Source organism: Tympanuchus pallidicinctus, unplaced genomic scaffold (assembly GCF_026119805.1).
Source record: "Tympanuchus pallidicinctus isolate F22 unplaced genomic scaffold, pur_lepc_1.0 scaffold7, whole genome shotgun sequence".
Lineage (NCBI taxonomy): Eukaryota > Metazoa > Chordata > Aves > Galliformes > Phasianidae > Tympanuchus > Tympanuchus pallidicinctus.
Window position 1 is genome coordinate 8,440,510 of NW_026294791.1, and position 23,468 is coordinate 8,463,977.

General features: G+C 53.9%; 1 protein-coding gene across 2 annotated transcripts in view; it reads left to right on the plus strand.

The window, feature by feature from the left end:
* The first annotated feature begins 1,564 nt into the window (after positions 1 to 1,564).
* PIK3R3 (phosphoinositide-3-kinase regulatory subunit 3) overlaps positions 1,565 to 23,468 on the plus strand; it is a 58,348-nt gene continuing 36,444 nt past the window's right edge. Inside the window, exons 1-7 of one of the 2 annotated variants that reach the window (XM_052666100.1) lie at positions 1,565 to 1,677; positions 2,269 to 2,802; positions 5,489 to 5,584; positions 5,805 to 5,882; positions 11,256 to 11,387; positions 12,126 to 12,327; positions 12,736 to 12,821. In XM_052666100.1, coding sequence (XP_052522060.1) covers positions 2,481 to 2,802; positions 5,489 to 5,584; positions 5,805 to 5,882; positions 11,256 to 11,387; positions 12,126 to 12,327; positions 12,736 to 12,821 — 916 coding nt within the window. In that variant the 5' untranslated portion in view covers positions 1,565 to 1,677; positions 2,269 to 2,480. Of the gene's footprint in view, positions 1,678 to 2,266; positions 2,803 to 5,488; positions 5,585 to 5,804; positions 5,883 to 11,255; positions 11,388 to 12,125; positions 12,328 to 12,735; positions 12,822 to 23,468 lie in introns of those variants that run through there. The other variant, XM_052666101.1, reaches the window with a different exon arrangement.

A 23,468-nucleotide genomic window follows, 5' to 3' on the forward strand; every position in this document is an offset into this window, starting at 1 on the left:
GGGTAACAAACCCCATGTGGGGCCATGGAGAGCAGGGCATGCAGGCTGGGCTTGGTGGGATTTTGGGGTGGCCCCAGCTCAATGAGCATCAGTTTGCGGCTGGGAACATCTGCCCATCTGTCCCAGTACCTGGGGTGCTGGGAGGACAGGGATCAGGAGTGGCACCAGCTGGTGTACAGTGGCAATCAAACCCTATTTCTCAATTTCTCCAGCTGGGAACACTCAGCTCCATGTTTGCAGCCTCACTCACCCCACCAAATTAGAATCCATGCATTTATGCTCCATTTAGCTACAGCCATGTCTGGGATCACACCAGGGTTTCCCAAAGCAAAGTGGGGAACAGGGAGAGCTGAGGTGGTCGCCTTGAGGGCATCCCCTGGAGATGCTCACACCAAGGGCTGCCCTTTGGCTGCACTAATTCCTGTCCTGTAGGTATAGCTCCAGGGAAGAGAGTGCAGAAATAGATGGGATGTATCCTCCTGGCAGCCAAATATTTGGATATCTCAGCCATACCCAAATGAAACTGCTCTGCTGAGGTTCCCAGGCACACAGAGCTGAGATCTGGTGCTTTCGTTGCATGTAGCTGCAGTACCCTGGGTACAGGCTGCTGGTGGGCACAGCCCTGCATGACTGAGCCAGGAGCTTTGCTGTTCCAGCCCCCTCCATTAAGTTCTGCCCTATTAAATCTTAATCACTGCCTCGTTCATTTTTAAGGAGCCTCTCTGCATGCAGGAGTGCTGCCTTGTGTTGTTTCATGGGGTGCCTGACCCTTACCCTGGACTGGGAAACATTTCTGGGTAAATGAGAGAGAGGAAGCGGAGCATCCCTGGGCTGTGGTTCTCTACGGCAGCTCCTCATGGCCCCTGCATGGCTGAGAGATGACCTCCCAAAGGATGGGGTCCAAAGGGTGGAGTCCAAAGGATGAGTGCCACAGGAATGCATGTCCAAAGGGGTGGGTGTCCAAAGGGGTGGGTGTCCAAAGGGGTGGGTTCCCAAAGGAATAGGTGTCCAAGGGATGAATATCCAACCATAGGTGACCAATGTTGGGTGCTCGAAGGAGTTGCCCAAAAGATGGATGTCCAAGGGATGGATGTCCAAGGGATGAATGTCCATGGGGAGGATGTCTGAAGGACGGGTGCCCAAGGGGTGGGTGCCACAGCGTGGGTACCCAAGGGATGAGCGTTCAAGGAGCAGGTACCAATGGCATCAGTGTCCAAGGCTTAGATGCCCAACAGTGGGTGTCCAATTATGGGTGCTTGAAGGACAATTGCCCAAGGGATGGTGTCTAAGGGATCGGCTCCCAAGGGATGGGTACCCAGAGCATGGGTTGGATGCTGAGACATGAGACCCGCAGCCCATCACCCTATTCCCCCAACACCACATTGCTCCCCTTGCTCCAATGTTAGAGCTGCCATCAGCTCCAGCCGATCCCGAGGGGACCCTCCGGCTCACCCCATCCCCACGATCACCTCCTCCCTTCACCAGGCAGGCAGGCGGCATGCCCCCCCCCCTCCACAGGCAGGCTGCCCCCCCCCTCCCCGCTCTGCGGTGCCGGCGGGCGGGAGGAGGGGACGCTGACATCACCGCCCGGCGCTGCTCGCCGGGGCCGGGCCGGCTCCGCTCCCGCTCCCCGCTCCCCGCTGCCGCCCCCCGGGGCCGGGGCAGCCTCAGAGCCCGGTAAGGCGGGGGGGGAGGGAGGGGGGCAGCGGGCGGATGGGTGGACGGATGGATGGATGGATGGATGGACAGAGAGCTCAGCAGCCGCCTGCATCCATCTCCCCGTAGGGAAATAAGGGGGGGGTGGTGGTGGTGGTGGTGGGGGATTTCCCTGCTGTTATCTGCCCGAGGGATATTTATAAATAAATAAATAAATAAAAATCAGTCCGTAAATATATAAACAAACAAATTAACTTCAATCCTAGAGGCAGAAGGGGTCCTTTCCCTGCCGTTACATGTCAGAGATATTTAAAAGCCATTAAGGAAAAAAAATAAAATTAAATTAACAACAACGACAACAACAAAAGAAATCACTAAAATCCTGTATTTTTGCACAACCCCGTGTGCTGTTCTGGGGCTGCAGGGCGGCTGCTCAGCCCGTGTGTCTATTTTAAAAGCACGTTGCTTGATCTCTTGCCCTACTTTCCGGACTTGCCGTACTTTCTCGGTGCGCGACAGCAGCAGTGCTGGCCCGGCTATGGTTTTGCCCAGTGCTGGGTGGGGGCACGGCGTGGGCTGGGGGCACCGATGAGCTGCATTTTGCCCCAGCAGAGCAGCCCAGCACCAGGAGGATGAAGGGTGGAAGGAGAGCCGGCTGAGAAGGGGACAGCGCGTGGGTCTGCGGCGTTTGCTCACAGCACAGTGATCCCTGAGCCAACCTCACTGAGCATCAGCGTGGAATTTTGGGACTGGAGGAGTCAGGGTACCCTCTCCAAGGCAACAATCTCTTCTTCCTCGCTGCCATTCCCTGCTGCATCCCCTCCATGGCCTCCTCAGAGGGGCTGCAGTACCGTGCGCTCTATGAATACCAGAAGGAGCGGGAGGAGGACCTGGCGCTGAGCCCTGGGGACGTGCTGACTGTCAGCAGGGCTGCACTACTCTCTGCCCCCAACTACAAGGACGGGGACGAGCGCAGCCCCAAGGGCTGGCTGCACGGCCTCAACGAGCGCACCAAGGAGCGCGGACACTTCCCCGGCACCTACGTGGAGTACCTGGGCCCCGTGTGCATCAGCACCACCAAGGCCAAGACACGGCCATTGCCCCCGCCGCCCGCCGGGACCCCTGTGCCCGCCGGCCAGCCCTGGGGTGAGTGTGGGGATGGGGGAATCGTAGGATGAATCGTAGAATGGCTTGGGTTAGAAGAGATCTCAAAGATCATCTAGTTCCAACTCCTGCACACTATGATCCTCTTTTCCTGTGAGATGTGACAGAGGAGAAATCGCTGCTGTGCAGGGCTGGAGGAGCAGAATGGGCACTTGCTGGTGAGGACTCCCCTCCAAAATATGGTTCCAGACAGCAGCAGTGGGACCGCTCAGTCCTTGGATTGGGCAGAACATGGGTCTGGGGCTGTGCCCTCTAGAAGGGCCCAGATGGACCCCAGTAAGATGCTGGGAGCTGCTTTTCTGCTCTGGGAGCTGTCTGAAGCAGAGAGATGGGAGCAGGGATAGCATCTACTGCAGGTTTCCAGGCTCTGCTTTGCAGCTGTTCCCAGTTGTGTGGGATCCAGCCTGAGATCTGGGCACAGAGCATCCCCTGGCTGCCCCCATCCCTCCCCCTCACAGCAGTGCTGCCGGTGACGACATCCCCTGATGCCGGCTGCCACCCTGCTGCCCATGGACTTCGCCATGCAGCTCCTACAGCTCCCTGCAAGCAGGGAGGCTGGGAGATACCTCCGTCTTCCCTTGCCAAAATGTGGGTGACAGTGTTTGCCCATGAATGCACCCAGTTCATGCCCTAAATGCACCAAGGCAGCCACAGTCCTGCTGCTCCTGCAGCACTGGTAAGAAGGAGCGAGCAGCTGTGTGCAGCCATCCTGGATGGGCGAATACTGTGTCCCCTGCCCAGCTAAGCCCAGAGGCACACCAGCAGTCTTCTTCCCCGAGCTATTCAGAGGGCAGAGCCCTATCAAACTCAGTGCCGAAGGGCAGATATCTTGGGATCAACCCCGGTCACGGAGACCGTGTGTCCATGGCCATCCATCACCAGCCTCTGGGTAATGAGAGCTGCCAGCCCACAGGGAAACAGCAAGCAGGGGCTTGGCTGCACGTCAGTGAATCCAAAACAGCAGCTTCTACCCCAAAAAATCATTGCCTCACATGTGAAGCTCAGGTGGGGGTCTCCCACTGACTCCCCAGGCCCCAGCATGTCCTCAACCTCCCCACAGACCCTCTCCCACACTGCATGTATCAAGGCTTGGGCAAGTGGAAAATCAAATAAAATGAACAAAATAGGTAAAACCAAGACGATTTTGACCCGCTACCAGCAAGGTTTGGGGCAGGGGTGCTGCCACCTATGGGCATGCTCTGTCCCTGTCCCCTCGGCCACTGCCACTGCATGGGGATGTGAGCACTGTCACCTGGCACAGGGACACTGCGACAGGAGACATCTCTCTGCCAGATGATGAGTGGTTTTGAACTAAAAGTTGATTTGAATTAAAATCCTCTAGCTGATGGGATTTTCCCTATAATGAAAATTTCCAAACTTTGGAGGGTTTTTTTTGGAAAAGAACAGCATCTGCTGAGCTGCAGGGCCAGCTGGGGCCCCTGGGACCCCAAACAGGGTGACCTGGGTTTTCTCCAGCCAGAGGAAGGGCTCAGCCCACAAGGAAAGAAATGCATTTCCAAGACATGCCCCAGAGCCAGGGCTGGAACCACAGGAAGGAATGGTCTTTTAAAAATTAAATAACTTCCTAAAAATGGCTTTGGTATGGAGCCAAGTGCTGTTTGCTGCATGGGGTCTTCCTAGGAGCTTGGAGGCTATTGTGTCCCTGACTGGTTGTCCCATGAACATCACCTCCCATGAGCATCACCTCCAGGACCTCTCAGTCTTCTGAATGGAAGAGGGAACAAACACAGGGAGCAAGCTGGTCACACTGAACTCAGCTGTTGTGGAAAGCACAACACCTTTATTTAATTAGCCATTATTTTTTAATACAATTCCACTAAAACAGATCAGCTGGCTGCACAAAACAGGCAGAAGAGCTTTTGAGACATCAGCTTCTCCAGATGTTGTATATTCCCCAGTGGTGCTATGGTGATCTCAGAAGGCATGGCCAAGCCAGGGGTGACAGCAGCACCCTCTGTGCCATCACTGATATCCCATTGAGGCACTCTCTCTGGCAACCTCAGGTGCATAACCTGCACAGGCAGAGGTTCATCAGAAGGACTGATCTCAAACCAAGGAGCCTGCAGGGGAGAGAGATGGATGAACGGATGGGTGGTGGATAGATGGATGGAGCATCCACAAACAAGATGTGTCCTCTTGAGAAATATTAATTACATCACTGGTTGGAAGTGAGAGATTACTAAAAACAGAAAAGGAAGTAAAATGGACTATGAAGGTGGTTGTTATGGACTCACCTTCTCTCAGGGAGGTGGCTGTGAAACACTGTGTCAACACATGTACAGATGGGGCTATGGTTCTTGTATTACCTAAGGACTCCATTTCTTGAATACTGATTGAGGAACAAAGCCTTAATGTTTAAAGCAGTCTCAGATATCTCCAAAATGTCTGTAGTGAGTACAAAAAGGCATTTAAATTCCCATTAAAGGATTACTGGGGCAACCAACAGGGAAAATAAATTTGGATGGAAGGAAGGGGAAAAAAAAAAGGTGGAAGGAAGAGAGAAATGACAGAAGAAAGGAGAGAAGGAAGAAGGGAAGGGAAGAAAAAAGAAAGGGGGAAAGGAAAGCGGGATAGAGGGAAGCAATGCACATAACAAACTGGGAATGGAGGAATGCTTCAAGCCCTTCTCCCCATCTCTCCCCAACAGGGCTCTCGGGGCAGGCAGAGCACGCTGAGCAGCCAGCCCTCCCTGAGCAGGCACTGCTGACCGTGGCCAGGCTCATCGAGGCACTCGAAAAGCAAGGTATGGGCAGCCAAGGGGCAACCACTCACTCAGCCAATGGTCACTGGTGCTCCTGGAGCACTGCCAGAGCTGTCCTTCGCCCTGAGCGTGCTGGCATCCATGCAGCATGGGCAGAGTGAGGGATCCTGCAGTGTGGGTCCCTGCTCGCTTCTATCACAGGCATGTCAGAGGCAGGATTTGAGGCTCTAGGACTGATCCCTGTCTCCCTGCTGTTCTACAGGTCTCGACAGTGAGCTGATCTACCGATCAGAGCCTGGTGTGCTGGCTGACACTGAGCTGAAGGAGGCTCTTCTGGCAGGTGAGTCCATGCTTGCATCCTTCCTTGTGTCCCTCGGGTTCTTGCCACCATCAGCATGGGCTGGGTTAGTTTCCGACCTCTTTATGGCCCTATGTATGAATCAGTAAGGCACTGATCACACTGAGCCCCCCTGCACTCGTCTGGTCCTGCTGGGATGCTGCCCATATGGGTGCAACAGTGGGGATGGGACAGACTGCAGGGCGCTGGCACAGAGTGTCAGTGGCAGAAAGTAAAACATTGTTGGTTTTGGCTACAGCCTTTTATTAGAATCTGTTTTGCAAACTTCTGAGGCTTCTATTTGAGAAACAGCGTGTGAGTGCAATAGAGAAAAAGGAAGGAGGAAAACGAAGCTCCTATTTGGGAGATGGGGGACACGGGGTTCACTGCTGGAAGTGGGGTGCACCGAGGCACCCCGTGCCCTGCACCTGAGGGCGGCACTCAGGCTCCAGGCACAGCCCTGCAGTGCCCGAGCCGGCAGCAGCCGGACCGTGTTGCTGGGGAGAAGGGCTGTGATGAAATCTCTATATTAAGCAACATGACCTCATCGTTTCCCTGCTCTCTGCTCTCCGGCTGCAGAGTCCCCGCCGGGCTGGGGAACAGGCACCGTGTGCCCCCCCAGTGCTTCCCATAGGGAGCCACTGCACAAGGGGAAGTGTGGGGGTCCCCCAGCTCTGAGCTGGGGGTGATGTTCAGCCCTGTGCAAGATGCAGACATCACTCCCCCTGCATCTTCCTGCAGGGTTTTGTAGCATTTGGGCTGCAAAACATCAGTGCTGGAAAAGGGGGTTGGGAGCGGGCGCGATCTGCGTGTGAGGGTCACACTTGGCCCTGTTCTCCCTGTAGTCTCCATCCCCGTGGCCAGGACCCCATCTCTGTTGGCAAAAGTCAAGGTCAATTTCAGAGAATGGGGAGAAATCAGATATGGGAACTGAATCCTGCCTCAGCTGGGGAGAAAAGCAGGTCCGGGGAAGAGGCATTGGGGTCCCAGTGAATGCCCTATTCATGCTGCTGTTTGGCAGATGGAGAGGAAAAACTTCTAGAAAACACAAGAAAAAGGAGAAGGGGCTGAAGTAGTTGGTTTTCAAACTCTCAGATCTTAACATGTCTGAGAAAATGAAGCATTCCCTACACTACAAGAGCATTTCACATTTTGATAGGGAGTAGGAGGCTCCTCTGGTTGTGTACCCATGGCCTCATGACTGCCCCTATGCCTCCCCCAGAATGGCTCCCATGGGGACTGGTGGTGGCTGCAGTTCTGGGGATGGGGACAGTGATGGGGATGGGATGGGTCAAAGCTGCAAGTGCAGGTGGGATGGGGGGGACATGGGTCCCCCAGCCCCAGAGCTGCTCCATTACTCCAACGCATTGAAATTTGGGATAGTGGAACTCAGTCAGGTGCTGTCCCCACTGCCACAGGAACAGGGCAGTGTCCTGCAGGAGGGGGACATCTGAGCACTGCTAAGAGGATGACTTTAGTACAGCTTTTAGATCAGAGCTGCACACGGGGGTTGGAGCGATGCCACTGTTTGATGCCACTGCCCGTTGGCATGAAACGTGCAAGCCCCTCCTGCTTTGATAGGTGATGTCCTCTCCCCCTGCACTGTCTCCGGGTCCCAATCTGGAGCTGCCTTCTCCTCGTGACTGCGCTGAAGCAGCCACTTGGCAGGAGCTGCCGGGTGCCAGGGAGAATCCCGCAGCAGCAGAGTGGATTGGAGCCGCTGTCTCCAGGCGAGCGGTGCCGTGCGGTGCCATACTGCCATCCTCCCTGCTTTGATCTCCGGCCCCAGCGCAGCACAGTCTGCCTGGAGACACGCTCACGTGCCCGGGAATTAGGTCAGGGCTCGGTGGGGATTAGCGGTGGCGGTGGGCTCTGTGAGCTGCTGCTGGGCAGAATGCAGTGGGTCGGAGCAGGGTGCTCGCGTCGCCCCCAGCATCAGTGCATGGTGGGGGCTGTGTCCCCCCATCCTCTTCTCAAGGGGATGGAGCCTCCAAGAACTCCGGTGTCCCCACGCCGTGCCATCAGCCCCGTCACAATGACTTTACTCCATGCACCCCAATGCCTGCGGCTCTACTCTTCATTTGTACCTGTAAATAAACCCCGCAGCGGTCAGAGCCTGGGAGGATGCATGAGTTCATCTGTTATATTTGGTGGGGATGAAAGAAGGGTGAATTAGTGGCAGTGGCCGCCTGTGACTCATGCCTCACGCCTTCCCCATCTTGGCTCCAGGGAGGGGTCCCAGCGCTCCAAACCAGGGTGCACGGTGGGGAAAATCCCAGCCAGGGCTGCAGGAGCTCAGGGCAGGTCTGTGCCGCAGTCACCAAGCTCAGGGTGACCGCAGGGCTGGCACAGAGACGTGACAATAAGGCTGAGTCAAAGGCAGGGAAATTCCACAGGGAAATCCCCCAAGTGGGATGGATATCTGGGAGGCTCCGAGATCAGGTCCTTCAGCAGGCATGGATGGGAAGAAAGGTCCTGATTTAATCTTCCTTCAGCACTGGATGTCAAAGTTTGGGGTACCACTATGCCATGGGGACCTCAGACCCAGAGGCAGCACACTGCAGCTCAGCCCATGCCATTCCTTGCAGATGTTGGGCACACGGGACCCCTGAGCTGGCTGTGGGATATGGGATGCAGCCATCACCTCTGTCCATGTGCATGGCACAAATAGAGCAGAATGGCTGCTTCCCAGGCTCCATTCAATCCTCTTGTTCCCAAAACCCCCAGCCTTTTCTGGGCCATGCCAAGCATCCTCCTACTTTCCTTTTGCCGCAGTTTAGGCACACACCATGGGGCTGTCTTACTCACAGCTCCTTGCTGCAGCTGCCGGGAGATATCCTATCATTTCCCACCCCACCTGACTCAGCCTCAGCCCCTGCCCCCCAGGAGGCTTCCCTTGTTCTGCCATGCAGGGTCTCAACTCCCACAGGGAAGAAAAGGGAGCCCCTAACCTTTCTCCCTCTCTGGGGTACCCCCACGTGCGTACCATGCTCTGTGCTTAGGGAGTTGGTATGGGGCTGAGGAGGGTTTTGGGGGGCATAGGGGGTGTTTTCCTGCTTTGTGGCACTGGATGGGGTCCCTCTGTCCTTGCACGTGGGCTGGGGAGAGGACAGGGATCTCCAGAAAAGGGCTGGAACATCTGGAGAGCGTGGGGGACAGTGACTCATTCTGCAGCATCATTAGCTTCTTACGGGGTTATCATCTCCCTGTGATAGCAGAGCGGGGGCAGCTCCCTGCCCACTCTTCCCTTTAACCCTTCCCAGCTGCCAACAAACATCTCATGGGGCACAGCTCCAAGCACCCCAAAGCCAGCACCAGGGAGGAGAGTTAGGGCAGGGGACATGCCCAGGATGATGGGGACACCAGGGTAGGGCCATTTCTATCTGAGCAACTGAGACTGCATGGAAGCAGTCCCACGTGAAATTAATTGTTGGCAGCAGGGTAACCCCCCTCTGGTCTCCCCATCGCAGCTCTCTCTGGGTGCAAGGATGTTTTCCAGTCTTGCTTTGATATCGGCTGAGCCTTCGCTTTGAACACGCCCCTAAGCCTATGCCCAGTTATGCAAATGAGCTAATTAGGCCACAGCAGAGCCGCAGGCTAATTGCCTCGGGCAGCACCCATTGGCATCCCCTTCCTTGCACAGAACAGGCGGCGGCTGCTCTCCCCAATCTGCATGAGCATCATTTGATGGATCCCCAGTGAGACCCCTGTGGTGGGATGTGCCCAGCAAGGGCAGATGCAGGAGGGTTTCTGGCATAGAAACGATGTCTGAGAGCAAGCTAAAACCAACTGGAGGGTTGGAACAGGTTTGAGGTTTGGCTGTTGCTGCCCATTTTCTCATCATCTCCAAAGCTGGAGAGTTTCAGGCAAATGCAGGGGTTAGAGCATCTCATGGGACACTGGCGGCTGGTTGGGAGGCTCCAATTGTGCTTTTTGGTGATGGGAACGTGACAGATGAACTCTTCCCATGGGCACTTTTCCACATCTCTCCATTTCTCCTCTCCCTGCTGGCATCCTGCACATCCCCATGCTCCTTTGACCTGGGTCATGGTGGTACAGTGGCTTTCATCACAGCCATCCTGTCAGGCTCAAGGCTGGTTTGTGGCTAGCAGGGTGCTCACTCCTGAAGATGAGGTAGTGTCTCCAGCCTCTGGGTTAAAGGCTTTGCCTTGGGATTGTTCAATCTGTTTGTTTTCTGGTCACTGAGCCAAGAGCCGGGCACTGGGACTTGCCATGGGCTGTGGTCCTGGAGGAGCTGGACAGGGAGATGGGCACTATCCTGGTGGGGATGTTCTGGGGGAGCTGCTCTCCAACCACACAGCAAGAGGGTGGATGGGAAGAGAAGACCCAACTCAGAGTGTCCAAATCCTGATGAGAGTTTGGGTGCTCCATGGCCTGCCCTTAAGGAATATGGTTTTCCATCATTTGAGGCTTACAGTCTCTATGGCCAGTTGAAGTGTTTGGAGGCTCAAAGCATTTTCTGCTGAAAAATGCTGTGGGTTTGGAGAGATGGAGCACCTCCCCAAACACTCTTGCTTTCAGTAAAGCTGCATTTGGGGATAAAAATGCAGAGAGAGGGGAAAGGAAGGGTGTTCAGGACATGGCAAACCCAATGCCTTGCTTCTAGACCACAGCCACGTAGGGCCTGAAACATCACCATCAAGAAAATGCAAAGCCTGGTCCATTTTCCGATATTCTCCTTTAGAGGAGAGAAATTCCGTTTCTATAAATGCACCGTCTCAGTCGGTCTCAAATACCTTGGGACTTCCTCCCCACCCCCCCTCCAACATTTCTTCTGCAAGGAAAATTTCAAAACCTTCATGTTTGGCTCCACTTCGGATCACAGCCAGATTTTGAAACTTCAACATCTTCGCCAAAGGGGATGCGTCCCCCCAGCAGCTGGCTGGGCTGGGACCTCCAAGACAAACGCATGAGGCAATGCCTCGACAGACAGCTGAAGTAATGTGTCCCCTTGGCAAACCTGGCCATGGGACTCCAATGGAGCATGGGACGTGTTTCCCAAGGGCTGACCCCATTTTGGGATGATCTCAGCCTTCCTCACATGCTTTGCCGCAGTCATGGGGTTGCGCAGCATTGCATCATTCCATAGAATCACAGAATCATTACGGTTGGAAAAGACCTGTAAGGTCATCCAGTCCAACCACCAACCCATCCCCACTGTGCCCACACACAGACCCATAGAATCATAGAATCATTAAAAGTTGGAAGAGAACTCTACGATAATCAAGTCCAACCGTTGATCCATTACAACCATTGGTGCCTGATATCTGCAGTGGACCTGGACAGGGGCTCAGCCCACAGTATGGGTGCTGTCCCATGGTGGGAAACTCAAGGCTCCTGCTGGGTCTCTTGCAGATGCCTCAGACGTGGATATGGAGGTGTACGATGCCCAGACATTGGCAGAGACCCTGAAGTGGTACCTGCAGGAGCTGCCAGTCCCCCTTGTCCCTCCCACACTCTGCACCGACCTGCTCTGTATGGCTCAAGGTAAGCAGAGACAGGCTTCCCTCATGTTTTGTGGGGTGGAGGAGTTTTGAGAAACCCCTATCATTTCCTCTCCTCATTCTCTGGAGATACTGCATCAGGGGCACATCCCAAAGGTGGTCAGCTGGCAGCATCTCATGCTCCACATGGCAAATTTTGGGGAAGCAAAGGGAGAGCAGTAGGCACAGGATCCCCAAGACAGAATAACCTAAGCTGTGGGGCCACATATCTGACACTAATACATGCCATGACTCCTGTGTCCTGAGTGGGGGAGGTGTTTGTGAGGGCAGAAGGGATCACGGGGACTGCTCTGCCTGAGTGAGGAAGTGAATGGACGGCACAGCCCTGTGCAGGAATGGTGCCAGCAGAAATACTGCTGGGCTGGGGGCACCGGGACACTGCCTTCCCGTTCCCCTTTGGAGAGGAGAAATCAAAGGCTGCCTCCTTTCCAAGGATAAAGAAGCAATTAGGAAGCAATTAGCTGGGTTGCCTCATTAAGCAACTTCAAAGGGAAGCACCTTGCCTCGCAGCCCAGTCCTTCCCCTTATAGTCCAGTCCTGCAAGGAGCAGAGGCAAAACCCCAGGGCTTTCAGAAAAGATACCAAAAAGCAAAACTTCTGGGAGATGAGTCCAGAGCTCTCCAGGATCCAGCCCCAAAACATGACGAGTGGGAAGGTCCCTTCATCGTGCAATATCTTGCATCCCTCATGGCAATGACAGGATGTCTTCCCTCTGCTGCAGAGACCCTGAGCGTGGAGGACTGTGGGCAGCGTGCCCTAGCCCTGCTGGCAGCCCCAGCCCTGCCACAGCCCCACATGCTGCTGCTACGGGAGCTCATCCGGCACTTCAGCCACCTCTGCCAGGCTGCCTGCAAGAACCGGCTGTCAGCACAGCTGCTTGGGGAGCTCTTTGGGGAGCTGCTCCTCCGCCCTGCGTCCTCCAGGTGAGACCCCTTGGCCTTCTGTGTCCCACAGCTGTTGGGGATGCTGTATGGAAATGTGTGGGTTGGGAGGCAATTTCCTAGAATCATTAAGGTTGGAAAAGACCACTGATCTCACCCAGCCCACCCACCCCATCATGCACACTCACCACGTCCCTCAGTGCCACATCTCCATGGCTCCTGAACACCTCCGGGGACAGTGATCTCCCCGCCTCCCTAAGCACTCTGTGCCAACATTGTGCTTTCAGAGAATGAATTTTTCCTAAAATCCAATCTGAACCGCCCCTAGTGCAACTTGAGTGCGTTATCTCTCCATGTGTCACTCCTTACATGATTTGGAGTAGTCAACTCAGGGACCTTTGGGGACACCAAGCTGCTGCCATCCTCACGCTCACCCTGTTGTCCTCGCAGCACTGAGGCAAACCCTGAGCTCTGCGCAAGGATCATCGAGTCACTCATCATGGCTAGCGAGGCGGCCGAGGTGCCAGCAGCCCCCGGTAAGTGATACCTGGTTGAGGGGATGGAACTGGTGTGGTGGCACTGCCTGGGGACAGTCTCGCATGGTCCCATCCTCTGTGGGTCTGGGGGAAGGAAGGGGCACAGTTGCTGCTTGTCTGGTTGTGGTTTGGAGCTTCTCCTTTGGAGGTTTAAACTCCAGCCCTCGTCTGGCCATGTCCCAGTGCTGTGACTATCCTGCCTAGTGGCACTTTGTGCCCATCATTGCCGGACCGCAGCAGGTGCCACCGGTACTGGTACAGCGTGGATGGATGCAGTAGGGAGGAAGAGTGCTGGTGGCCCAAACTGCAGACCCTGAGGACCACAGAGGTCCATCCCTGTGGGATCCCTGTCCCCACACCGAGCCACCCAGGAGATGCAGCTGCTTCTAGCCTGCCTGCCCTGCAATATATCTGGTCCCTGTCATTGCCTCAGGTCCCTGCAGGGTGGCCAGGCCAGGCAGGATTACGGCTCCTAATATTGCTCATAAATCAGCCCTTCAGACTTGTCAGCTGATCTCTTCCCTGCTGATCCAGATGTTGGACAGCTGTGGCTGTCCCTGCTCTCTGTGCAGTACTGATGTCTCCATTGCCGTCCCTGCACCCTGAGGTGACACTGGTCATCCCTACCCTGCACTGAGCAGGGGGTGACTGAGATTCAGTGGATCCCCATCCCCTTTTTGGGTCCACTGGGGACATGTCACCATGAGCCAGGACAGCCACGGAACTGCACTGCGTGCCACCGGACAGGTCCTGCTGCTCTCCATATCCAAAAGGAGGAGGTCATTACCCAACTGTCATCACATTAGGATGTTGGGAAGCTTAATTAAATGCCTGCAAAGCACTTTGGGAAGCTAAGGTGCTATATATAAAGTGCAAAGAATTATTATTAGGCAGGGGACGCGTGCCTTGGCCCAGGCCCTGGCCTCTCCCCCACGTCCCGGCACCAATATTATTTTGGGGTGCATGTGGAGCCGCCGCTTTCTAATTCTTGCTGTCAAATCGCTATAAATACCCAGCAATAACACGGCGGTGTGTGAAAACAGCCCGGGAATAGGAGCCGGGAGCTGACACGGAGGAAACCGCACTGTGACCTCATCCTGACTCAGGCATAAATATACCTGGTGGCAGCGGGGCACGGAGCCCCGTGGGTATGGGGACAGTGGCAGTGAGGTCACTAGTGGGGTGGGTGACCCTGGGGGCTCCACCAGTGCACGAGCTGGGGCTGCATCCTGAGCTCCCCGCTGTGCCCTCCAGCGCGTCCCCAAAGCCACACCTGGTGCAGGGACATGGAGATGTTTTGGGGGTCTGGGGGGCACACAGAGCCTGGTGCAGGACCCCCAGCCCCGGGGCTGGTTCCCAGTTTGGGTGAGGGGGAGGGAAGGCAGAGGGAAGCAGTGATGTAAATACCAGCTCAGCTGAAGGAAGATGACTTCATCTCCTTTTCCTCTCCTGCTGCTATTTATAGGCACTTTAATTTACTCCCCTTTGCTTTATTATCTCTCCAGCAAGCCGTTAGCCCTCAGACAGCAGGATGCCTTTACTCACCATGCAGCAAAGACTTGTGAAAAAAAAAACGACTAAACACACACACACAAAAAAAACAAACAAACAAAAAAAAATTCCACAGACATAGAAAAGCCAAACATTGGGGCAGGAGGCCGAGCACTGCAGGCAGGAGCACTGCCATTCCTTGCCCCAGGTTGGGGAGAAAATGTGACCTCTTCAGCTCCTTTGTGAGCAAAAGCAGGGATGAGGTGTCCCCATTCCAGAGCAGGGTTTTGGCAGAGTGCAGCCTGGGTAGTTCCCAAGCCCAGGTCCTGCTTGGGGCTGTGCTGCTGGCAGGGGACAGAGCCAGCTGTCCCAGTGTGCGGCAGTCACCCCTGCGTCACTGTCTGTGTGCCAGTCCTGCTGCAGTGATGTGCTCCTCTGAGTGCCAGGAAGGGGAGAGGTGCAACGAGCAGGAAAAGGGATTGGAGTTATAAATAATGTGGGGGCATCTCCTGCTGTCCCCAAGCGTGTGACAGAGTGGTGGCAGGGCAGCATGCGGATGGCAGCAGGGACACTTTCCTTTCAGGCGGTATTTTGGGATGCAGCCATGAGCAGCCAGCATTTGGCTTGGGAAATCAGCCCCAGAGTGCCTGTGAGACAGCCAAAAGGAAGGGGGTGAGCCTTCCCCTGGCCAGAGCATCTCTAGGCTGCATTGCCCCTCCACTGCCCTTTCCCATATTTCCTCCCTAGGGGTTGGCTCTGGAGAGCCCCCTGAGCAGTGTTAAAAAATGGGGAAAACTCATCTGAAAACTGCATGGAGTGGGCAAATGGAGGCAAGTGGTCCCCTGTGCAGATGTCTGGTTCTGTCTCCCCTCATCTGAAGATAATACAGTGCAAACAAATTAACGCTGGGGAGGGGGGAAAAAAGAGAGCAAGAGCCTAGCTAGCAACATGAGATAGGGAAAGCAGCTAAAAATAACAGATCCCCCAGGGCACGGGGAGAAACACGACAAGGATGTGCACACTTGCAATCCCAGAAGGAGCCTCTCGCCTCTCCAGCTGCTCTGGCCCAAATGAAGATGAGGCAGCGAGAAAAGAGGGGAAAGCCTCTGGGTTGGCCGAGCCTAAGAGATGGCCAAACCTATGGAATGGCTGAGCCCAGGGAATGGCCAAACCGTGCACTGGGAGCAGTGCTTCCCACTAGTGCTGGGGATGAAGCAAGGGATTTCTGCTCACTGCCCTGAGAAGCTGAGCTGGGGGAAGACATCAGTGCCGTCATTTTGGTGGCTGAGCTGAGTTGAGGTCTCTGTCAGCACTCCCTCTCCTCCATCTCAGATCAGATTATCATGCTGCTCCCGGTATCCTCACAATGTGAACGGAGCCCAGGCTCTGTCAGCATCCCTAAGGATGCAGCAGAGGATGGGGTATCCCAAGCACGCAGGATACCCTTGGCTGGCAGGCGTGCCTGACCCACTTGCTGCATTCTTCAGTCAGATGGCAGTGGGAGACCCCAGTGGTGCTGCCTTCGTGGCTAATTTTAGCCAGTGTTTAATTAATGATGGAGCGAGGAGGGTAGCAGCAAGACAGTGAGCCCAGCCCCTGCCTGCTGCTAGAGGAATGGGGGCAATGTGCAGGGACGTGGTGTGCGACAGCAGGACCAGCTACCAGCGGAAGCATCTCTCCACTCAGATTGAAGCCCTTTTCCTCCTCAGCCATGTGGCCAGGGCTGATAAGGGGCTAGGGAAACCCAGAGTATTGTGCTGCCAAACAATAATCACGGGGAGGAATCACGGCTGGGAGGAAGCAGGGGGCTGGGGTGAGGACTGAGCCCCTCCATGTGCTTTCTGGAAATAATTCCCCACTTTCTGTCCAATGTTTTGGGATGGCTCCAGCAAGTATCACCCTTCTGGTTTGGGGCTGAGCCCAGTGAGATCCTGGTGGTGTCAGGGGGGTGGCAGTGGCTGGTGGCTGCTGGTGACACGGTTATTCTCCAGGCCTGCCTGGCTTTAAAATCTATTAACGTCACTTGGCCGATCGAGCCGGGAGCTGCACAGGCAGCTGAAATGCTGGGGCACAGATCAGATCAGAGCAGGATTTCAATTACAGTAATCAAAGGTGACACAGATAAGGAACCTCTGCTCTATGAAACCACGACAGCTGTCCTCTGGCTCAAACCAGTGCGCATTGAGAGCGGCTCCATCAAAATCACTGAAGTGGTACTCGGGTAAAATTGGATTGCGAATCCATTTTTATCTGGCATGGTGGAAAACGCTTTCCTTGTGCTCCCTGGGGAAGAAAAGCAGCTTCCTAGGGGGGAACAGACATGGCAGAGGGGACATCGCCTGACAGCCCTGCAATGCTCCTAGGACAGCTGATGCTGGAGATCACCAGAGGCTCAGGTGCATTGAGCTTGGTACTCTCCAGGAAGTCCTGGACATGCTTTTGGGTCCCTGAGCAGAAAAATCATATAATCGTAGAATCACAGAATGGGTTTGGGTAGAAAGGGAAGTTAAAGCCCCCAAAGTTCCAAATCCTGCCATGGACAGCCCCCCATCCAGCCTGGCTTTCGGCATCTCCAGGAATGGGGCATTCACAGCTCTCTGGGCAGCTGTGCCAGCCTTGATCTGCTAGAAGTTAACTAGAAACAAAGTTTGGAGCTTTCTGGATCTTGGTAAAAGCTGAAGTCATAGTTTAGGGCATTGCAGAACATCCAAACAGCCCCGATGGCCTTTTGGTCCAGCGGCCCAAAGGTCCTCAGTGTTGGCTGCTCATCTTCTGCTCTGTTGGCTGATTTCTTTCATTTGAAGAAACACTGGGAAGGGTTCTGCAGTGGTGGGGGTTTTGATAATGCCCCACCTGGCCAACCTCACTCTGTGTTCCAGCCATGATCAGCCATAACCATCTGTCTTCTGCGCATTTATCAGCACAGTTCCACTCCACTGCCTCCACCAGCTCTTGCCATAAAAGCATTAAACTGAAACATCTGGAGTGTCTCAGCATGAGAAACCCAAGTGTTCTGGGGTCTGGAACAGCATGGATGATTCAAGACAAATTCCCAAGCCATAAAGCTCAACCTGAGCTTGCTCTTTCCAGCCAGAAGCCTATCCAAGTATCTTCATCCCTGCTGCTAGTGGAGCATCCAGCTCTGACTTTTCCCTTGCAGAAGGAAATAGAAAACCCCCATGTGTGCAGCACATCCCTCCCTAGAGCTGAAGGGTCCCTTAATTTCAAGAAGGGTGGATGCAGAATAAGGGGTTTTGCCATCCGGATTCCTTCTGGGCACCTCCTGCTCGCCCATGGCCCCACAGTGCTGCCTTTCGGCAATTAATCTGGGCATGCTTTACATTAACGAGTCTCCCCACTTTAAATTATAAATGGCCCTCAGCATGTGTGCACACAAACGCACGTGTGTGCGTGGAGAATCCTTTAAGGCCATCATTAGCCGTAATTAGCAGGATCTGTCACTCATCTTTGGCAGTTAACGATGAAGCCCTGAGTCACAGGGATCCGGCGGCGGATAAAATAAACACGATTTCAAACAGTTTGGAAATAACAAGCCCTTATTAATCAGACAAGCCCCAAAGGGGAGTGCTTGGAAAAGCAGCAGCATCTCTGCCATCTCCACAAGCAGAGCTGGAGGGCTCTGATATCCCATCCTGCTCCAATCCCTAAAATACGGGTTTGGGATGTGCTAAGGTTTGATGACTTTGAGCAGGCAAAATCCATCCAAAAAGTGCTTCTGCACAGGTCTTCTTTGGGTAAAGGGCTTGGGATCTAGCCCTGGATGCATTATAGGGGCACACAAGAGGCAACAGGAGCATTCCCAGGGTTCCACAGCATGGAGCTGAGCAGAATTTGGGGACAGGGTTGGCATGAAGGATGATTCCTACAGAACAAGGGAAGCTGGGAAGATTTTGGCTGTCACAGCTGCAGCTAAATCACAGCAAATAGGAGGGGAATGGGACACATGAGGCTGGATTATATTACAAAGGAGCAGTCCATCATGGGGTATTTAAAATAATCCGCTTAGATGCACAGTAGCAGATTTGGAGTGCTAAGGGAATTGAAGGCGCTGTGGCTTTGCAAGGCTGGATCAGATCTGGTGAAGATGCCACTTAGGACAGCACATCCTGTCCTGCTTTGCTGCCACAGGGGACAGGCACATGGTCCTGCAGCCTCACAAGGTAGCCCACCAGGATGTGTCCAAGGTGACACTGGTGATGCTGAGATGGGTGACGATATCCCATGGCATTTTCCTGGGATGCACAGAGGATTCAATTCCTCTATGGGTGATGCTGAGCCCCACGCGTTCAAGCATGGTGAAACGATGTTGGGAATGCCCAGAGGAGAACCGTACCTGTGCTGCTGGGGGATGCCAACCTCATCCATGGGCACCTGTGACTCTGCTGGGGCTCGAGATGCCCAGAGATGGATGTCAGGGGCTACATGGGATTGTTGGTACTTCTCTCTGATTAATGGGGAAATGGGGAAACAGATGATAATGCTTTTCCCCAGTGTGGGCATGCAAGTTGCATTAGCATACCTAGGGATAGACCACTGATGCTAAGAGCTGGTAGGTTCTCAGTTGGCATGCAGAACCCCAGCAGATTTGTAGGCTCTGAGCATCCCTGCTTTGCTCCTCCAAGTCAAACTGAAAACTCAGCCCCAGGAAGAGGCATTTCCCAAAAGAGCATCCTTCCAACAGCAGATTTCCATCCTGGGCTCATAGTCCCACACCTCTAGACTGATCTCAGGGCTTCGAGCCATGAAGGCAGACAGTGCAGTACCCCTGTCACTCATAATGCCCCAGCCATCATATTGCCTGTCCCTTTGGGTCCAGCACCATGCCCACAAAATCCATGGCCACGTCTGATTAGGCTATGGGACCACCTGCTCCTCTCTTTGCCCTTCTCTTGCGCCCTCTGTCCCCTCATCACCCCTGCTCTGTGCTCCTGTGCTGTACTCCTCTGGGTTTAACGACTGTCCCCAGCTCCCCTCAGTATTAATCCAGGAGAGGATTAAGGTTAACAAGCTCCTGGAGCCACCTAGCCCTCATGCCTGCACAGGCGGACTGATGTGTCCTGGCCCCAGAGAGGGCACGGTGCCCTCAGTATTCCTGCAAGCCCAAGAGGTAGGGATGGGGTTGGGGATGGGGATAGTGTTCAGGCTAGGGGTGAGAATGGGGTTGAGGGTGAGAATGAGGATGGAGACAGAGAGGCCTTGGGCTCTCCCTCATTTCTTCTCATCCTCTGGTCTCTAGATAGGTCTGGACTCATGACAGCTTGTTTGAATGCATGGAAAATATCTTAATCCCAGTAAATCCATGATCCTCACGGTGCTGCCCCCAGAGCCCCCTACTCCAGACTTAAGACCCAGGGGTATACAACCTGTGGAGATAGGGAGGACAGGGTACCGAAGATGCTACTGCCATGGAGCAGGATGGTCCAAGCAGAGCTGCCTCCCTCTTGTGTCCACCTATTGCTAACCCTTTTGAGAACAGGGCTTTTAGAGAGAGCAGAGGTGAAATGTTTCTATATAGTCATGTATTTTGCTATTTCTATGTGATTCCTATATGTATCACACCCATCGTAGCCCCTGATCCTCTCACGCATTGTCTCACTGATTAGGGGGGTATGGATATGGCTGCTCCCTGGCATGTGGGGTGGCAGAGCACCCTGTTCCTGTCACCAGCCTAATTCCATATCACCAGGAGTTGCCTTCACCTGCCCTGACCCACGAGCCATAATCCCCCTCCTGCTGCACCCGCAGGATGCAGATGAGTTATCTCAGCAGCTGGTCCCGGCTGGGTGAGCTGAGGCCAGCGCAGGGCTGGTGGCTGATGGCTGCAGGACAAGGGATGAGGAACAGGAACAGCCTCTGCTGAGGAAGCAGGGTGACTGAGCTCCCACTTGTGCCAGTCCCAGGCTGCCAGCAGTAAGCCCATCCCATAGAGAAGGGGGCACTGGATGAGGGGAACACAAACAGCACCTAGACTGGGGAGGAGGGAGAGGAAGAGAGGCTCTGCCCCATCTCTGGGGTCTATAAATAGGCAAAAGGAACCAAAAAATGCTGTCCGTTGTGTCTCCTATATTTGTAAGAAGCAAAGAAGATGCTGGGATAGTGGCTGAGCTGAGCTTTTAACCAGGCAGATTACACTTAGCAGGAGCATTTACCTCTGCATTTAATCCGCCTCCACAAAGACTTGCTAACTCCTTCCCGTATTTAACTGGAAGGCTTGAACTCTTCGTGCTGTCTATGCTCCCTGAGCACCCAATGCCCTCTCGGGGGACTCCTATATGAGTGGGCACTTTCCTCATTTTTCCCATGCTTTTGCTCCAGGTTAAGCATCCCTTCAGTGATGCTTAAGATGAATGGCTATTTGTTGTCAGCATAGCCACAGGCTGTTGCTGCTTGTCACTCTGGTGGATTTTCCATAGGGCTTAGGTGGTGCCAGATGGGATGACCTGGCCCCTGGATTGGTGAGGTCCTCAAAGCCCTAACACAAGTGGGTCAGTGCTGGAGGCACAAATCCATCCATGCTCTTAGGAACGGGCTTGATACAGCTTTGCCACCTCACACTTTGAAAGGCCTTTCTCAAAATGCAGGGTTGGACAATGATGCCAGCTGTGACCTGCAAAAGGCCAGGACAGGGGGTAGCCTGGGTCACCCCCGGAGTGTCTCTGTCACAAGGCACTGAGGTTCTCTCATCTGGACTTTGCTGAGCAAAACTCATTGTTGCTCTCAACTAAAAAGCAAGAGAAGAGCTCTGGCTGTTTGGCAAGCGAAGACGGTCTTATGTTCAGCTGGATTTCTGTAGGAACAGAAAACATTCGCAGCCGGTGTGGGACAGCGGGGGCAGCAAGGGGCTGCTGCCAGGGACAAGCATGGGGGCTGGCAGGGAGGCGGGAGCCCAGCACGATGCAAAGCAGGCAGTAATTCTGTGCCAGGTCTGCAGGCTGGGATGGGAAGGAAGCATGAGCTGAGGCAGCAGAGCCAGGGCTGAGACGTCGTCTGGCTTCTGGGAAGCAGTAGCTATGGGAAATGTGGGCTGCCCCAGCCAAAGGAGTTATGAATACTTATCCTATGGGATTGCTGCCGTGTTGGTTGAAGTGAAGGGCTCCCTGTCCCTGCTGCCGGTGTGGGGCTGAGCAGGGATGCCCACAGGCAGTTCTAAGGCCCTCCGGTCCCAATTCTTGGCCAATCACAAGCTCAGGTTGCTCTGTGCTATCCCCACACTGCCATCCCCATCTCCATTCACCATCTCATTCATCACAACAATGAATGAGTCGTTTGGGCAGCTTCCTTCTCCCACTGTAGCTTCCATAGGTTGCAATCTCCATCAAAAGGACTGGGGGGATTTCTTCTTTCTTGGATGAGTGTGAGATCAGTCCTTGCTGAGGTGTCACTCTAGCTATCCTTTAAGGGCAGCAGTGGGAGGTAGGTGAGGAACATATGTACTCCATCCCTTTTCTTGGATGGGTAACCCCAAGCACTTAGAAATGCCGAGAGCTGGCTCAAAGAAGAGTTCCTCTGAGCCCTTGAGAAGCCCAATCATATTTTGCATTTATTTGTCCGTTATCAAAAGGATTATTTTCCCCATCCTACTGTTACCTGGAAAGCACCGAGAGTCTCACGTCATCTGTGCACATGAGTCTTGGGGCTACAGACACTGCTGAGACCCCAACAGCCTTCCCACCCCAGAGCATCACACCACAGCAGCCCAGAGTGACAGTGATGTGGAAGTTTCCATTCCCACCAACTCTTCATTCAGGCACTCATAACTCTGTCTGATATGTTTTTCTTTTTCTCTCTCCTTTGGGGATAAATTTTTCTGGCTTTGTGCAAAAATGGCTCCGAAGTACTTTGGGAGTGGAAACCTCCCATTATGTTGTTGAAAAATAATATTAATCTTCCCCCTCCTTTTATGAAGAGCTTTCACTCAAATGGCTGGGGACTGAAGGTAGCACTTGATAAGGAAACAGCCCTTGCTGAAGGGATATTCCCCATCCCTGGAGATGCTCAAGGATAGGCGGGATGGGGCCTTGGGCAGCTGACCTGGTGGGACATGTCCCTGCCCATGGTAGTTAGGGTTGGAACTGGATGGGCTTTCCAAAACAAGACATGTTGGGGCCATCCATCAGTATCGGTTTCTTTACTTTATCCCACCTAGCCTCCAAGAAATTAGAGTCACAGAATCACTGAGGCTAGAAAAGTCTTCTGATATCACCCAGTCCAACCCCAGCCCACCATGCCCACTGACTGCATCCCTCAGTGCCACAACGCCATGGTTCTGGATCACCTCCAGGGATGGTGACACCTCCACCCCCCTGGGCAGCTGTGCCAGCACATCACTGCTCCTTCTGAGAAGAAATTTTTCCTAATATCCAACCTGAACTGATGCTCTTCACTTGGGAACTCAGAATTATGCAACCAAATCATGGTGTCCCAATCTCTGGTTGCCCAATGAAGGCATCACATCCATGCAGCGGTTTATAAGCACTAACCCTACATAGGGCTGTTTGTTTTATTTCTCCACTCGGCATTCAGAGGCCATTCTTCCTTGCACTTATTTACTGCTAAGCAGAGAAAGCCAGGGAGAATGATCTCCAAAGCAAACAGAGCCATGTTTCCATTTGGGAAAAGTGACAGGGAAAATGCATGGAGCAAGGAGCAGCACACGATGGATTGCATGCGTGCAACTGCGAGGAGAGCAGCAGCCAACGCGCCGCCTGCGCTGAATTCCTGGCCTGGATGGAAGGCCAGATGGATGGCTTCTCACAGCCCCAGGAGTCCCTGCTCTGGGTCTATCCAACAGCAGCGAGAGGTGCTGTGCTGTGCCACCTCCAGACCTGGGGACCCTCAGGTCCCAGGGGTGGCAGCAGTACAGGGACATCTCTGTGTCCCCAGATTTGCTGCTGCATTCTTCTCTCCAATGCTCGCAGTGTGATTAAACTATGAGCTGCTCTGTTTATTAAAAGAAAGAGTTATGGCAGGAAGGGATTGGGATTATTTCTCTCCTCCATGAATAAAGTTCTACAGTTCCTCTTAAAATCAGACCTGAGGAATTTACAGAGTGGTTATTGTACATTCCTTGCAAAAAAAAAAAAAAAAAAATCCGAGCGAGCAGTGCCAGTGCATTAAAGTAATGAATAAAGGAAG